Here is an 18540-nt window from a genome sequence, read left to right as displayed (position 1 = left end):
TGTTTGGTTTTTATTCAAGACAGAGTTTCTGTGTAGCCCTGGCTGTCCTGGACTCAGTCTATAAACCAGGCTGGCAAAAAACAGAGAGATCCAAATGCCTCTGCTCCAGAGTGCTGAGGTTAAATGCATGTGCCACAACCACCCAGCATAATCTTTAATTTTTAAAAATTATTTTTTCTCAGTTTTTACTCCATACTCTTAATTAACCAGCATGCAAATTTTAAATATCAAAATATATAACTGAACATGGTGGTGCGTGCCTTTAATCTCGGCACTTGAGAGGACAAGCACTGTGAGTTTGAGGATGTGTGAATATACTGAGTGCCAAGCTAGCCAAAGCTACACAACAGACAGACAGATGGATTAGATGGGTGGGGGGTAGATAGATAGGCAAATAAAAATAAAGATACATACTTGTTCTGTAATCTGTTCATATTACATTCTTGCCAGACTCTATCCACCACATGATTTGCTAATTTTCTGGGTATTTTCCCACCATGATGGCTAGTACTGTCAGTGCTGAAGCCATCGGATACTGAAGAAAATTTGACCCACTTCTGTGCAGACTGAGGATCAACTGAAAACAAACAAACAAAAACAGAGGCTACAGAAAGGTAAAAACAAACAGAAAGTAACAAGTTGGAATTTTTGTTAATTGGTTGAATGCTTTGCTCTATTTGGTAATTCTAGTGATAGTCTGAGGTCAAAAAATTTTTCTTTAAATGCAGAGAGTAAAGAAATATGAGATAACTTGAATGAGAGATATATAATAAGGTCCTAGGTTTAATTAGCAGCACTATAAGCAAACACATATACACAAAATGTGTGTGGGAGTACACATGTATTATGCACATATATATGAGAATGGTCTTAGTTCTGAAATGAATATGTAGGAATAAGAAAATAGCATGTCTATAGCTTTTTCTCAAATAGGTCAGAAAAGACCAACTTATAATCAATGTATACATACACAGAGCATAAAAAAGCTAAAGTTAAGTATAAATTTAGGTAAGTTTTTTACATTAAACTTACAATTTTCCAGTAAGTTTTAACAATTTCAAAATAAAAATTGCTAAGTACTAATGTATTCAAAAGAATGGATTTATAGTTAGAGCTGATGCTGAAGCAGCTAGGGAAATACCTGTCTGAACTTCCTCAGGAGATGTGGGTGGAGTGAGAGTCACCGAAGACATAGCAGGATCTCTTGTGGAAGCAGGCACTTGATGGATACCCAAGCAAGAAGCTGAACAGTGAGAGGATCCCACAGAGCTAGGAGTAGGAATGTCTGATTGAGGGACTAGAACAAAGCATGCTGGGTAGATCATTCGGACACCCGCTGAAAACAAAATGGACAAAAAAAAAAGGGAAAAAAAATCACAAATCAGCTACCACTGTGGCAGTAGTAGAATTAATTTCATTAAAAAGCATCGCAGTAAAAATTATCCTAATTTCATATTTATATAAATAAAGATATCACTGTATCTGTCCGTGAGTGAAGCTGTGCATGCTATGGTGCATGTGTGGAGGGAGAGCAGAGGATAAACTCAGGTGTCAGGCTACACTTTCCACCTAGTTTGAGACAAGTTCTCCAGGCTACTGTACTAGTCTGTGAGCTTCCAGGTCTACTCCTATCTCAGCCTCCCGTCCTGCCACAGGATTGCTGAGACTAGAGGAATGCACTATACTATATTTGTATTTGTGCTTCATGTAGATTTTGAAATCCAAACGCATATCCTCAGACTTGTATAGCAAGTCCTTTAACTCAATAAGCTATAGACTTTCTACTGTAAATGATTGAGTTTTTTAAATCTATTTATGTACAGTTGATCAATGTACACTGCATTATAAATTTTAACTTATAAATTTAATAAAGGTAATGTGAACACTTAAGATCATGAACCATTTTGTCTTCGTGTCTGTTTTCAAGTCTAATAAACATCTGTTCTGTTTCTGTCATAACTATTCCAATAACAGATCATGTATTTACTGAAACTGAATGAGAACAGTTTCAACTTTTAAAAAAAGCTATGCATGGTGGTAATTCCAGGACTCAGTAAGTTGAATAGGTGAGTGTTGAGTCCAAGGCCAACCTGGGTTACAGGGCAAAACAGTCCCCAAAACCTAATTAAAAACTCCAAAACTCCTATGAGGTAATCCTTTCATGAGACATTCCTATAACTACAGTAACTTCATAACTATATAACTACAGTACTATAGATACTAATTCCAATTATCTGCTCAGTTATACATTGTCCATGTCTCCCAGGCTTGACTGTATACCACATCTTAACAGAGTTAAATATGCTTAGAGGGATTGGTTCGGTCTCTTTTACTTGTCTCTTCTACGTAATGAATATGTCCAGAAACAGATCACTTTGCTAATCTGCACCTTGAACATGACATACGGACTAGAGCTAATCTGGAAAGAACTGACTTAGGGAGAATACACCAATGCCAGAAGTTATTTAGGAATATTTTCTGTTACTGAAAGTTTTACTAAACATTCAAGCACTACACATAATACAGGCTGTCAATTTTTCTAGCCCCCAAATAATAACTGCTTCACAATTACTCTTGCCCCCTAGACAATATAGACAACAGAGTATGTTCCTCTGTCCCAATAACTCTGACTTGGACAGGTAGCCGGTCTTGTCTACTTCACTGTGAGCAAATGTACCATTCCTTTAGACCATTTTCATTCATCTCAGCAGAAGCTTTAATGCACTTCCATCGTTGGGCTTGATCCCTGTTATTCCTTTGTTTTCCTAAGAACATTGTGTCCCAGACACTGGGTACTTCTTTAACCTGGACTGTACAAGAAGAACATACATAGAGCAATCACAGCCAAGCTGTAGCCCTTATGTAATGTACAGAGAAAATAACCAAGAAACAAACGTTTGGTATTGAATGCCAAGAGAGCTGTTTGTTATTAAGCAAAATCTAACTAAAATACACAGGATTCCACTTCAGACTAATATCAGAATTCATACCAACAAGAACTTCCACTGCAGCCAAAGAATCATCTTCCCAATCCATATCTTCCTGTTTTTCCTCAGACATCTCCTTCAAACCACATGAAATAGGATAGAACTGCTTCCATTCACCAATTAATTTTTTCGTAGCTGAATCAGACATCTTGAAAGCCTGTCCCGTGAGAGTGCCATTTAGTCCAAATGGACTTAAGATAACTAGAAACCAAAGCAGATACCCAGTAAGTACAGATTTACAGCAAATATCATCATAATAAAGTGCTATGATGTAAGCCTAATAAAAAAGGAAACCCGTTATAATCACTCCAAGAAAGCAAATTTATTATACATTTTAATATAAAATACAATGCTAAGATTTTGAAAATTGTTTAAAATATGCCTACCCTAAAAATCAAAATATAATCCTATTTCAAAATGAACTGGGAATATTTGTATATCATTCAATTTATTCTGACTCTAAGCAACTTGAAGAAAAAAAATGTAGATAAATAAATCTAAATATTTATCAAGTATTGCCACATAAATTTTAAAACACACACACACTACATTTAAAATTAAAGAAGATACTTCCAGTACTTAAAAAGCAATCAGCAACCTTATAAAACTACTTCTCTTGAGGTCAACAATTCATGGTATAAATGACATCAAAAGTTCCCCTGGGTAGCTCTGCTAAAGACAGCTTACACACAAGGGCTTGAAATGATTAACATATCCATAATATAATATGCTATTTAGAGAAAACACAGAAATGTTAAAATTCCCATTCATACGAATTTTAAATAATTTCACTAATGGTTCTTATTTTGTTGTCTTACTAATATAATTGCTAACGTGAAAGTTTTAATCTCCAATATTGAAATTAGAATAAGTAATCAAATGCCTATGACAAAAAAATAAGCTACCTTGAAATGGGCTATTAGACTGTTGAGCAAGGGTGACATGCTCTTCACTGAGAAGGTATACAGGTTGATGTTGGTTAATATCCACACTGGTACAAACATTGCTGTCTCCATGCAAGAAAAAGGTGAAAGAGCAGGACAAGTGTTCACTAATAAAGAAGGAAAAGTTATAGTTTAGTGATGATTAATAGCAAAAAAAATAAAATAAAATAATGTGCTTTGCTTTTAATGTTTCAATTTATTTTGAGACAGAAATCCATATATCTCAGGCTATCCTTATATTCATTAAATAGCCAAGAATGGCCTTGAACTTCTGATCATCCTAACTCCACCTCCTGAGTGCTGGGATTACAAGCATGTGAGACCATGCCTTGTTTATGTGATTCTGGATCCCGGGAACATGAGGTCTCATGCATGAAAGCCAAGCACTCTACTAAAGGAACTATATTACCAAATCAACATGCTTTGCTTTATTAAGAAGTTATACCACAAAAAATGAATACATTAGCTCAGAAGTCTTTATTATCTGTAGGGAGAAAAAGTATCCATATGAGCAAAGATAAAGTGTTCACAACACTGTTTATAGTGCAAATAGATGTAAGAAACCAGTTAAAACAAGTTAGGTAAACCACAAATGCAATTATTATATGACCACAGAAGTAAGTCAAGAAAGCAAATCAGAAAATTCTCAGGGCTGAGGCACAAATAGAGATGACCTATTTGTTTTGTCAAATCCTAGAAAATACATTCTCAAAGACAGTAAATATATTTTTAAATTTAAGGGTAAGAAAATCAAGTGGAAGAAAGGGGATTGGGCAGGATACACTAAGAATCTTTTTCCACACAACTGTCTTAAGCATACATTCATCTTAAAGCCAGTTCCTTAAATAACCACTAATCAACTCCAAACCAATATATAATGTGTATATACATATTTAATATTTTTCAGGAAAAGGCAATAAAGAATTAAATGATAGTAAAAGTTATACTAGATATGATGATAGTAAATATAAAATAATATATAAAAAATATATTAAATGATAGTAAAAGTTATACTAGAGACCTAATAAAAGTAGGAAATAGTAATAAAAAGGAAAGTGGTGGCACACACCTTTGATCCCAGCACAGGGAGGCAGGCAGAACTCTGTGAGTTCAAGGCCAGGTCTATGGAGTTCTAGGATAGCCAGGGCTACAGAGAAAAGCCCTGCCTTGAAAACCAAATTTAAAAAAAAAAAAAAAAAAGCAGAAAGTAATAGAACTGAGAATTTCATCAGACAGTAGGAGTCAATAATGTCTACAGCCAAAAGCAGAACCTGAACCTGAAGTGTTGTGGATGTTACTAAAGTATCTGACATAAGCTGGTGTGAGGGGGATTGCACCAACTAGTCACATGTGTCCCAGGTTCCATTTTGTTCTCCTCTTACTCCTTTCTCACTATTGCACTTGACTAGTCCAGACTTTTCACTAGTAAACCCAATACAAAGCCAAAGCAGCTAACATAAAATTAATCTTGTCTTTAGCAATAACAATAAACAATGTCTGAAATTTATAAACTGGGGCCTAGAATTAGAAGATTCTCTGGAGCTAGGACATTAATTATGATAAGAACTAAACAAGAAGCAAAAAACAGAACCAGGCTTCTTATAGAAATAGGACTGAGATGTTTGAGTTTGAAATATTTTATATCATTTGGTTCTATTTATATTACAACTTCTTTCAACTTTTCTGAAATTGTGAATTCTACCCATTAGTTAATGATCACTACATCTTTCTCACCTACTATGTTTGCTGTGCTTATGTTTTGTAATTATTATTCCTGCTATTTTTGAGACAGGTCTTAATAGCCTGGACTGGCCCCAAACGCCCAAATCTCTGCTTTCTGCCTCCCAAGTACTATGATTACACTGTTGTGCCACCATGTTCAGCTTAGTTTTTTTGTTCATATGTAATTACATGTCAGAATAATTAAAATTATATTAAAAAAATAAAATGAGATAATATAGGAGGTTCCCATACCCATCCGGCTTTCCAGTGTATGAGTATTTTTCAATAGCCATGCTATATTTGTTTAAGTACTGACACTGAATTACTCATTATTTGGATTAACCACTTAAGCTTTTTTTTCTGATTAAAGATCTGATCCAAGATACAATATTTAAGCAAGTTTTTTAAAGATTTATTTTTATTTTATGTATATGGATATTTTGCCTACATACGTGTTTATGTATCTCATGTATGCAGTACCCTCAGACACCAAGAGAGGGGCATCTGATTCCCCTGGAACTGGAGTTACAGACAGCTGTGAGCTGCCAGATGGTACTGGGAATTGAACCCAGGTCTTCTGGAAAAGCAGTTAGTGTTCTTAATCACTGGGCACTCTCTCCAGGACTAATAGTTTTTAATACAGGGGAAAAGCTAAATTAAACTTGTTTTTCCTCTGATTACAATGTTTATTGGAATAGGTTTGGCTGAGGAATTATGACGATTATATACAGACAGTATGATAAAGGAGCATAACCTTAGTCATCAAGCCAAGTATGTAAAGAAATTTAATAGCTCTGACAGCTGTTCATCTCCAAAATACCCATTGTAAGTACTCATTTATAGCAAACACTCAATTTTTAATTTTACTGACATTATCCAGCACCACTGCTATCCAGTATGCTCTAGTGAGGTACCTGTGTTATCAAGACCATACTAAGCACAAGCCTATCCCCAAACCATTTTTAAAAATAATTAAATACTCACACACACATACACACACACTCTTAATACCACTACATTAAACAGTGCTGTAGTCACATCCATATGCAGTACATATTTAGCTTCTAAGTGAGAGCAAATGTTATTCCTTCACTCAACCAATATTTTCTGTTAAGCGCTATGGCATGAACTTAGTTATGTTAGGTGCTATGAGACAAAACAAGTATAGGATGTTACAAAAATGCCTTAACATAAAGAACTCTGTACTGAAAATGCAAGTTTAATTCCTAATAAGAGAGCAGAGCCTGGATCTGATTCTCCGGATTGTTCCCATAACCCATGGTGACAGCCATCCACCTACCTTCAATATTCATCACTTCTCCCATCTCACCTCTGTGGGTCTAGTCTTCCAGTGTTCCTTAAACAGGCCTGCCTTTGTTCCTTAGTTTTTGTCTTTTTCTTAAACCCTCAGAAGTCACCTTCTTTGGGACTCTGTTCAAATAATTTCTTCAAAGTAGGCACTTCACTAATGAATCTATACTGTTTCAAATTGCTCTTTTGGAGAGTAGGGGTGTTTTTGCTAAAGGAAGCATCACTGTCGTGAATATTTTAGTTTTATGCATTTCTCATAGTTTGTCCAGAAGGTAACCAAAGAGGAATTTGTCTTTCCTCTATATTGTGCCCCCAATGTGTCTTTGACACAAAGCAATCTGGTGCATTGATACAACTAAATACTATAAAATAAAGTTGGCATCTAAACTTATTTATAACTAACCATTTAAGTCTACTTTCTATTTTTTTAAGGATTTATTTATTTATTTTATATATGTGGGTACACTGTCACAGTTTTCAGACATCAGAAAAGGGCATCACATTCCATTACAGATTGTTATGAGCCACCATGTGGTTGCTGGGAACTGAACTCAGGACTGCTAAACACATAACTGGAAAGCCTAAAATCATCACTGGTTCCCTAATGTTCAGGACTAAATCCAAAAGCATTAACATAGCACCTTAATACCTTTAGAATCTGATCCTCACCAAACCTTGTAAACCATGATACCTAACCCACAAAATCTCCTTTATTTGCCACACACTTGTCTCCACACCCTAATCGACTCAAAATTCCTTTAATTCCTTACCAATTTATAAATACCTGGAAAAGAATTTTAACTTTAATATCAGTATAAATTTTCATTATTGGTCCCTATTCATCACCTCCTTTTCTTTACAAAAACTGTACTTGGTAACTTCACAGTAACACTGTGTGTGTGAGTGCATGTGTGTACAAGTTAGCACATGTACTCTACTCATGTGTATCAAGTTGGGTATCTTCTTCAATTGCTCTCATCCTTAGTTTTGAGACAGAATCTCTCACTGGACCTAGAGTTTATATTTGGCTAGACTGGCTGGTCAGCAAACTTGGGGATCCTTGGGTCTCTGCGACTCTTGCACTGTGACGCCAGGCACACATTATTATACCTGGCTTTTTATGTGCATAATGGGGAGGAGCAGCAAGCAGTTCTGATGACTAAGTCATCTCCACAATCCACGGGATAGCAAATTCTTCAATATAAAAAAATGGTAATACTTCCAAAAGTATTTGAAAGTATAAGCAACAACCTAAAACAGATATAGGTTCTTTAACTTGAAAAAGAAAGAAAGGAAGGAAAGAAGGAGGTAATTTGGTTGGCTGGCTGGTTGGTTTGGAGATCTGAATTATATACCTTCATATCTAAGGATTCTCTAAACAATGAAGTTCTCCAAAATATTTCTGTCCACTCTGTGTTTCATTTCTGAAAAGAAATATTAAATTAGGAAACTTACAATTACTTTTTTCAGCTCAGCAAACATAGCGACATCATGTTTCAACATAAACTAAAGAGGCACTCATTGTGTCAACAAGGATGAAACAGTTCTTAACATGGGCCATGTGTCCCTCTCCTCAATACAAAACAAAAAAACAGCATGAAGGCCAATCTCTCAAATTCCCCAACAACTTATATGCAATGAGCATTTGGCCATTTAACTCTCTTTTTAAATTATATTTTATTTAATGTAAATTTTAAAATTAGATTTTATTCGATTTTATTTGTGTGTGGTGTATGTGCTTATAGGGGTCAGAGGACAACCAGGAGATGTAAGTTCGCCTCTTCCACATTGGTCTCTAAGACCAAACTCAAATCATTAGGCTTGAAAGCAAGTGCCTTTACCTGTTGAGCCATTTCTCTGTCCCCATTTAACTTTTAAATTAGAAAAAACAAAAACAAAACAACAACAACAACAAAAAAAACATTGGCTTTCTGGTATAAGGTGATAAACTAGCCCCCAAGGAGTATCTGTGAGAAGCTAATATTCATGCAGCACTGTCCTACTTCCTACTGTGTATCTACAATACCCTGTTTACAAGCAGCTCTTGATCCCAACAAGGAAGACCATGCCTCCCTTACTGCTCGCAAATGACCCCATATACTCTTCATACTTCAATACAGTATGATTGACAAACTAAGCTTGTGTATATATAATATTGGGGAGAAGTGATCTAAAACAGGATACATATTTTTAAGATTCTTATATTGAAAGCAATATTCTAGTCACAGAATATCACAGTACAGAGAATTGTAGGTTAGCACTTACATACTAAATTCAGAATGGCTTCTTTCAGAAAAGAAATGTTATCATTTATAGTATCATCCCATGAGGCACCTACAATTAGTACTAAGGAAAAGTGAACAAATGTCTTTACAATGACAAGCCAAGGAACTTACACTGTTAGATACTCTAAAGAACAGTAAAGACCACTGTTTTCTAGACGTTTACACTATTTATCAATGAGGCAAAAATCAACAACTGTATCATAGAAACATTCCTCAACTATATTATAAAATTAAAGAGTTTTGTTTTATATATGTTGTATGTGTGTATGTTCTATGAACATGCCATGGCATACTTGTGGAAGTCAGAGGACAACTTGTAGGTATCTGTCAACTTCTCCTTTCTACCACATGTGTTTTGGGGATCAAACTCAGGTAAGTCATCAAGCTTGGTGGCCAAGTGCTTTTACCTACTAATCTACCTCATAGGCCCCCTAAAAGATTATTTTCTAAAATGGAAGGAGGAAGACAAGGAGACAGAGGAAGAAGATGACGGTGAAGAAGACATACTCAATCAAGATCAAAGAGGTAGCTCCTTTAGGGCTAGATATCCCAGCACTTAGGAGAAGGAAGCAGAGAAATAAAAAAGGCAGCCTGGGTACACAGTGAGACATCTAAAAAGAAAGAAAGAAAGAAAAAAGAAAGAAGGAAGGGAAAGGGGAAGGGGAAGGGGAAGGGAAAGGGGAAGGGAAGAAGGGAAAGGGAAGAAGGGAAAGGGAAGAAGGGAAAGGGAAGAAGGGAAGGGAAGGGAAGAAAGAGAGAGTACAAGTTTTCTGTTTGCTTGCTGACTTGCTTTGGATCAAGGTCTCATAATGTAGCTCAGACTAGCACTGAACTTGTCCTGTAGGCTGGCCTCAAAGTTGAGATCTTCTGCTTCGATTTCTGAAGTACCAAGATTACAGGATAACAGGTGTGTGCCTTCATAAATACATGCATGTGCCTGTGTGTGTAGTACTAGGAAGCAAATAATCTATTTTCAGCATTTGTGTTAGGAAGCTATAGAAATAACAATCTTCCATTCTGCAGGTAGAGAATTTGAGGCCCAAAGAGGGTTATGAGACTTGGTTTTGTTGTTGTTGATGGTTGTTTTTATTTTTGAAACAGGGTCTCTCTATGCAGCCCTCGCTGTCTTGGAACTCACTATGTAAACCAGAACTTAGAGAGATCTGCCTACCTCTGCCTCCCTAGTACTGGGATTCAAAGCATGTGCCACCACACAAAGCTATGACCTATTTTAAAATCAAAAACTTAGGGCTAGGAATGCTGCCCAGTTGTACAGCAGTAGTCTAGCACATGTGAATTCTGGCTTTGATCTCCAAGATTGATCTACTGATTCCACAAATACACAAACACACATCACAAAATCAAAGTACTGACTCAAAAAAAAGCAAAACATAGTAAACCTAACAATTAAAAATAGACAGAATTGGGTATTTCTCCATAGACAATATATAAGCAGCCAATAAGAAACTATGCTCAATAGCCATAGTAATTAAGGAACTACAAATCAGAAACATAAGATACCACTTCATATCAACAAAAATGGTTATTTAACAAACAACCAGTAAATAACAAGCATTGTTAAAGATGCAATGAGACTGAAACTCTTATATTGCCAATGAAATTATAAAACACTATAGCCACAATGAGAAATAGTATGGCAATTTTTCAGATAATTAAACTTAAAATTGTCACAAAATGCAGCAATTTTATTTCTGAGTATGTAACCACAAGAATGAAAAACAGGGACCTGAGGAAATATTTGCACACCAGTGTTTACAACAAATAGTCAAAACACAGAAATGACTCAGATGCCAGTCAATGAGCAAGTAAACATGTACAATGGGGTTACTGTTTATAGTCTTAAAGAAAAAAGAAAGAAAACCTCTCACATGCTACAATGTGGATAAACTTGAAGATATGCCAAGTGAAATAAGTCAAATACAAAATAACAAATATTATATGCTTTCACTTATATGAGGTGCTTAAAACACTCATTAAAAAAAAAAAAAACAGAAAAGTTGTCAGGCAGTGGTGGCGCACACACCTTTAATCCCAGTACTTGGGAGGCAGAGGCAGGCGGAAGAGTTCGAGGCCAGCCTGGTCTACAGAGTGAGTTCCAGGACAGCCAGGACTACACAGAGAAACCCTGTCTCAGAAAAAAAAAAAGAAGGAAGGAAGGAAGGAAGGAAGGAAGGAAGGAAGGAAGGAAGGAAGGAAGGAAAAAAAACAAAAAACAAAAAAACAGAAAAGTTGTTCGCCATGGGCCAAAGGGTAGAAGATGCCAATTATACCACCATCTCAATTTCCTTGATACCACTGAAATACTGGAAAAAAGGCAAAAATGATTAATTTTGTCACGTGTGTCTTTATAATATTTTAAACCTAGTTATCTTAAATTCCCAGATTACTTTTATTCCATGAATTCAACAGTTTCCTAGTTTTTAATTTTATTTTTCTAATTTTTTATTTATTTATAATTTATTCTTTATTGTTTTGCTTTTAAGGCAGTCTCACTCTATAGCCCTGGCTGTCCTGGAACTCTCTCTGTAAACCAGGCTGTCCTCAAACTCACAGAGATCCACCTTCCTCTGCTTCCCAGGGACTGAGAAAGGCATGTCCCACAATCCCAGCTAATAGCTTTCAAATTTAAACATTAAGGTTAGCCCATGTAACAGGCTCAGGTTAAGACATCAGCACAAGCAATAATTTGATTGATTGATTGACTGATTGATTGCAGGACCTCATGCAGCACAGGCTGACCTCAAACTCACTATGTAATCAACCATAAACTTCTGGTCCTCCTGCCTCCACCTCCCAAATGCAGGGTACTACAAAGTGAGTTCAGGGTTTTGTGCTGTTAGGCAAGTTCCCTACTAACTACAGCCCCAGTCCTATCATCAATAATCTTTGAACATTCTTCAGAGCATTTCCATACTCAGACAACTTTGCAGCCACCATTAATCAGCAATGTCCAACAGTCTTAATATATCTCCATAAACAAAGTATCTACTTTAAAATCCCAAAGAATGTATTGGTGAATCTTCTTATTACTTCTACACATTTAGTAAATACGTTATTGAACATTATATAGTAAAGAATCTTTAGAAAACTATTACTCTATAAAGTCTGAAAATGTTAATATGTTCCTTTTGCTATTCTCTGCTTTTACTATTTACTACTACTCTTTAAGTAAGTGTATGAAATATAATCATCTGCCTAATAGGGCTTACAGGTTCACTTGTTTTTTCATATCCTAGTAATTAGCTCCATCCTTTAGTCCTGTGTAGCACTGTGGAAAGGAGTGACTGAACTGCTATGTGCTTTCCATTTCATTACATATAAAGCTAGAGAAATAATAGGGTTGTTTAAGATTTGCAGTCATTTATGGTAAACTCTTAACTCTGAACAGTGCCTTATCAGTCCTACTTAGGCAATTCCCCCTTAGTTTCTTCCTCATTTTAGAAAAAAAAAAAGGCTCATTAGCATCTAAAAACAATCATAAAAAAAAGATTTGTTTGTGTCAATACTAAGAACTGTAGTAGAAAATAGCAGTAAGGAAAAAAATCAGTGAAAAGGGAAAGTCATTCTAAGGACTTAATTTTTTCAAAATATTCCTAGAAAAGATGAAAATATTAAAAGCTATACAAATCCTAATGATTTAAGCACCATAACAAAATACATAAGGGTATAGGTATTATACCACCCTGCAAGATCAGACTCAGTAAGAACAAATTAGTAGAGAAAAACTACAGAAGGGGGAAAATGGACAGTCTGAAGTAACTAAGCCAAACTGGGCAGACAGGAGATACCCTGACACAAGGACTTTTGGGACTCTACTCCACACACAACTTAGGACACAATTAGTTCCAGGAAGAGATCACCAGGTATTAGGTAATAAGCAACCAACATTAACAAGTTAAGTTTAAAACCCTAGAATCTAGTTGTTAAACAATCACCATGTCATTATAATCATTTGGACTATGGCCAATCCAAATCAAGATGTGCTCTGAGGATAAAATACTCACTAGACTTCAACTTCAAAGGCCTCATACACAAAAAAAATGTAAACTATCTCAGTGGTAGTATCCCTTGTAGATTTATGCTCTAAAAGTATTTCAAGTATACCAAACTAAGTGAAATATTCTTAAAATTAGTTTCACCTGATTTAAGCTTTAATATTATTCTCTCTCTCTCTCTCTCTCTCTCTGTGTGTGTGTATGTGTACATGCGCACCTGTCAACCACATCACCAATCTCAGTTAACAGTGTAACAGAAATTTTACACTATGCATGTGGCTCCAGTCTGTCTTGTTTCTTTATGCTACTCAGGAAGATACAAAGAAAAGAAACATACTAGTAAAGGAGAAGGTAATGCATGCCTACAGGCCCAGGCCAAGGCCAGGCTAGGCCTAAGCATGACACTCTCTCAATAAACAGTAACAACAACACACAGCAATACCTCTTACCTTGAACTTTTCAGAGGTGGTAAAACATCCAAGGAACAAAGATCATCCTAAACCTATTAATTGCTACTAATTCTTTTCCAGAAGAGATTTACACGTCATGGTGCTTATTTTTAATTAATTTTGGAGATCAGGAGATAATGTAAAAGTCACATGTAGGAGTAAACAGTTTTATTACTGCAATTTAAAGCATAAAAGCATATTCTTTTGCATACTGATTTAAAAAAAAAAAACACTTGACCAACTGCTCATATAAAACACTAAAAGCACTGTGTTAGTTATAAAGGCAACATCATCCAAAAGAAGTTTCTACAACGTTAGGAATGCCCCATCTCTGAACCGTTATTATACAGAACAGTAGCCATTATATAGAATAAGCATTTAAAATGTATTGGATTTAAATAGCAGCAAGCAGCTAGTGGCTATCACAGTAAACAGTATAGGTGTAAAACATCTTTAAAGAGAAAAAAAGCATTATATTTTAATATTTCATCCTAATGTTCTTTTCCTTTTCTTTCTTTTTGAGGGGTAAGGGGAAGTTGTGGTACAATAAGACTCACTATGCAGTCTGGGTTGATCTTGAACTTGCAGCTTCAGTCTCTGAAGTGTTGGAATTACAGACAGACATGTGCCACCATGCTCAGCTTTTAATATTCTAATTATAACAATTTACTACAAATGCTTGAGGTATTTCTCTCCTTCCCCACAAAACAAAAACCAAGAACATCTTAATCTTTGTGGATCAGGTTCTTTCCCAGGACACAAGAACACACTGAACCACAGTCTTGATCCTATCTCCTTTTTGTTATATCTATCTTATATTTATTTTATCCTGTATTTATGCATGTTTGTGTGTGTATGCATGATCATGTGTATGTTTTGTAAAATATGTTGCCTTTTAAAATTGAGGCTAAAGAAAACATAAATAGAATAAAGACATCAAAGACTAACAAAATTAGCAATATTGTTTTTATAAAAAGTTACATATCTATGACTGAATGTATGGGATAAGATTATAGTATATATTAAAATCAAATACTAGCCAGATGTGGTAAATCATGACTGTAAACCCAATATTCTGAACACTGAGGCATGAAGGGAGCACCACAAGTTCTAGATTAGTCTAGGCTATACAGTTATTCCAGGCCAGTCTGAGCTACAAATTTTGTAATATTGTATATAATATCATCTGCTACTTAGCAAAATCCCCTATGTCAATGTACTCTGTAAGATATATTAGTTGTATCAAAAAAGAGTTGTAGAGCAATGTCATTCTATCCTGTATATCTTTCTAGAAGCCTTTAAAACTTGCTAAGTGAGGGGCTGGGAGATTGGCTAAGTGAATAAAGATATTTGCCATCAAATCTAACAATAAATTCTGTTCCCAGGAGCCACATTAACAAAAGGTAACAAACTTCTAAAAGATATTCAGTGACCGTCACAGATGTGATATACGGTACATGAAGGCCATCACTCATGTATATAATACAAACATAAACACACACACATGGGAAGGGGAGATGAATGGATAAATAAATGTAATAATTAAAAAAAAAATGTCAAGCTAGTACAGTGGGACCTACCCATAATACCTACCAACTAGTACAAAGGCAAGGTAGGAAGATCAACTGCACCAGAAATCAATGGACAACACAATGAGACCTGACTCAAAAGAAAGAAAATCTTGCCAGATGTAAAAACTTAACTGCCCACTCAGCAAAAATAGCTATAATAGATTCAACATGACAAAATGTTTAACAAAATACAAACTCAATAATACTCTTACTCAAGACAGTCTTACTCAGATATACTATCAAGCATCCCAAGTATAAAAAGTCACTGGTTCTTATACCATACAGTTTGCCTATAATCTTACTAGCAAACTTAGTGACTAGCACAAAAACCCATGCACTGCAGAACAACTCCTCAACTATTTAAGATAAAATATTAGATGTTCTTTTATACAATTATCTAAAGACTAATTTGATTCAATGGTTACTCATAAATGTAAGGGTTCTTTATACCTATCCTCAATGCATAACTAGAAAGTGACTCTATTTCCTGTCTTTCGGTCCCTAGAAACTACTAGAAAAATTAACTGCGCCTACGTCCAGAATAGTAGAAAATGAATAGCTCCCTGGACTTAACATATAGTGCATGCCACAATTCCAACTACTCCAGAGGCTGACACAGGAAGACTACAAGTCTGAAGCCAACTTGGGCAACTTAGAAAGGTAGCCTCAAAATAAAAATACTAAATGCTAGAGATACAACTCAGTGGAGAGAGCACTTGCCTGGCAAGTATTTGATCCCTAATACCACGAAAGAGATGGGGAAGACAGAGAGACACAAGACAGACAATATAGACAGAGACAGTGAGGTGGTGTGCATGTACGCGTGTGTGTGTGTGTGTGTGTGTGTGTGTGTGTGTGTGTGTGTGTGTGTGTTATATAAGCAAGCAAAGATGTCAGTGGAGAATCTCAGGTGTCTTACTCTACCACTCTCCATCTTAGCCCAAGACAGAATCTAGAGCTAGGCTGGCTGGCAGCAAGAGCTAGGGACCCTCCTAGCCCCACCTCCCACAGTGCTGTGCTTATAGACCTGCTCCAAAGCATGCCCAGAGTTTTACACATACCACCACAACAACAACTAAAGAAAAAGAGTCCATGAATTTAAATGAGAGCAAGAGAGAATAAGGGAGGGGGGAGCTAGAGGGAGAAAAGAGAAGGAAAAATGATATAATTATCTCAAAAAATTAAAAACATATTTTTCCCTTTAAAAAAAAAATCTGATCAAGCAGTAGTGGCACATACCTTTAATCCCAGCACTTGGGGGGCAGAGGCAGATGAGTCTCTGTGAGCAAGAGGCCAGCCTGGTCTCAATGAGTTCCAGGACCCTATCTCAAAAAGAAAGAAAGAAAGAAAGAAAGAAAGAAAGAAGGGAGGGAGGGAGGGAGGGAGGGAGGGAGGGAGGGAGGGAGGGGAGGGGAGAAAGGGAGAAAAGGAGAAAAGGAGAAAAGGAAAAAAGAAAAAGAGAAGAGAATAGAAAAGAGGATGCTTGCCCTAAAGACCTATGCATCTCCATCTGCAACTTTTCTACTTTTCTGTGTCATGAATCTAATTAAAAGCTCAAAAAAATTAAATTCTCTAAAATTAAACACATGTTATGCAGAAGAACAACAATTTACTTTAGTTAAAGCAACTTAAGATTGCGGAATTTAGGGGCTGGAGATGGCTCAGAAGTTAAGAAGAACACTAGTTGCTTGCAGAGGACCTGGGTTCCATTCCCACCTCCCACATGGTAGCTCACAACCATCTTTAACTCCAGTTCCAAAGGATCCAAAACCCTTTTCTGGCCTCCTCAGGAACTCACATGCTATACATATATATGAGACATTCACACACACATGTAAAACAAAAATAAATCCTTAAAAATTAAATAGGACAACCTTACACAAAACATAGTCAAACATCAGAAGTTCAAGGTCAGCCTAGTCTACAAATCAAGTTCCAAGCCAGTCAAGTCAGGTCCACACGGTGAGACACTGCTCAAAAATAACTCCCCCCCCCCCCGGCCTCTGTCCCCCCAAAAAGTATATATAGCTCATTCCGTTGCAAGAAAATCTTAAAATGTATAAAGAGAGAGGGAAGTAGTTACAAAAATTAAATACTTATAGTACTTTGCCAACATTAACTTCTGAATATGTCTATAAAATATATTAACTATTATACATCTTATAAAATTAACAAACAGCTATCAAAAGAGGAGAATAAGACAGCTTACCTTTTATTTATAGGTTTTTCATCTTTCTCATATGGCTTCACAAACCACTTGCCAATTCGTACAAAGTTTCGGTTCATTAAACATCGCTCCAACAGATTGTGAACTGCTTTGAAAAGCAAAGTACGGCATTCATAGGAAAGGCCATTCTCCCATACACCATCTTCCTCTTCTAAAGAAAAAAAAAATCAAGTAGAAAGTAAATTAGTGAGACTATATCTTCTCGGGGAGAACTAAATTATGTGACAGATCAATGTCTACATCCATAGCTCTCTCTCTATTTCAGAATGCAGAGCTGCAATCTTTCCATCTCTTGAACTGTGTGTGGGGGTATGGTGGTGGCTGTTGGTTTGTTTTTTGAGAGTCTATTTAGACCTGGATGGCTGGAACTTGACAGCAATCTTGCCTCTACCTTCTGAGTGCTGGGATAACAAACATGCACCACTACACTTGGTGTCCTTTAATACATCTTTAAAAACCAAAGTATCAGGTTTCAAATATATCCTACAAACTGGACAATGCCTAAGAGTCTACAAAACTACCTAAAAATTATTTTCCACAATATAAAAGATAGCAATGATATCATAAACAAAAGACTTGTTTTCTGTATTTTAAAAAAGGTTATTTACTTGATAACCTGGAAAATATTAAACATACCATATAATGCCTGTTTCTAAACTGGCTCACCTGTTACTTTGTCCTAATTCTTCTAATCATTTAACCTGAAGGGGGAGGGGTAGAAAGCCTATCAGTTAATAATTAAACTCAAAACATTTCATGACCATCAGCATCCTAATCTATGACTCAACTACAAAACTTAAGTGACGAGTATAAAGGAAGCTGCTGCCACCAAGTCTAACAAGCAACCTGTTAATTATCAAATAGATCTCATTTCAATGACTCACATGATTATTCAGCATAGGAGGAAATCTAAAGACATATTTTAAATGGCATATCAGTCATAAGAAGTATTGCTCTTCACTAACTACATAGCCTCAAATTTCCCACTGAATCTATTAGTTTCAGGGGTGGGAGGTAGGGGACAGAAA

At 36.0% G+C, this 18540-nt stretch overlaps 1 protein-coding gene across 2 annotated transcripts in view; it reads right to left on the bottom strand.

The window, feature by feature from the left end:
* Window positions 1–18540, bottom strand: part of Med13 (mediator complex subunit 13) — an 88710-nt gene that overhangs the window by 59171 nt on the left and 10999 nt on the right. For both annotated transcript variants that reach the window (XM_034505477.2, XM_076936097.1), the window contains exons 3-7: window positions 17495–17663; window positions 3893–4038; window positions 2991–3188; window positions 1142–1336; window positions 415–577 (exon numbers count right to left, since the gene is read on the bottom strand). In XM_034505477.2, coding sequence (XP_034361368.1) covers window positions 415–577; window positions 1142–1336; window positions 2991–3188; window positions 3893–4038; window positions 17495–17663 — 871 coding nt within the window. The remainder of the gene's footprint in view (window positions 1–414; window positions 578–1141; window positions 1337–2990; window positions 3189–3892; window positions 4039–17494; window positions 17664–18540) is intronic.

Source organism: Arvicanthis niloticus, chromosome 6, assembly GCF_011762505.2.
Source record: "Arvicanthis niloticus isolate mArvNil1 chromosome 6, mArvNil1.pat.X, whole genome shotgun sequence".
Taxonomy (NCBI): Eukaryota; Metazoa; Chordata; class Mammalia; order Rodentia; family Muridae; genus Arvicanthis; species Arvicanthis niloticus.
Note: the sequence above shows the minus strand (reverse complement) of the source record. Positions and strands in the feature narration are given on the sequence as shown.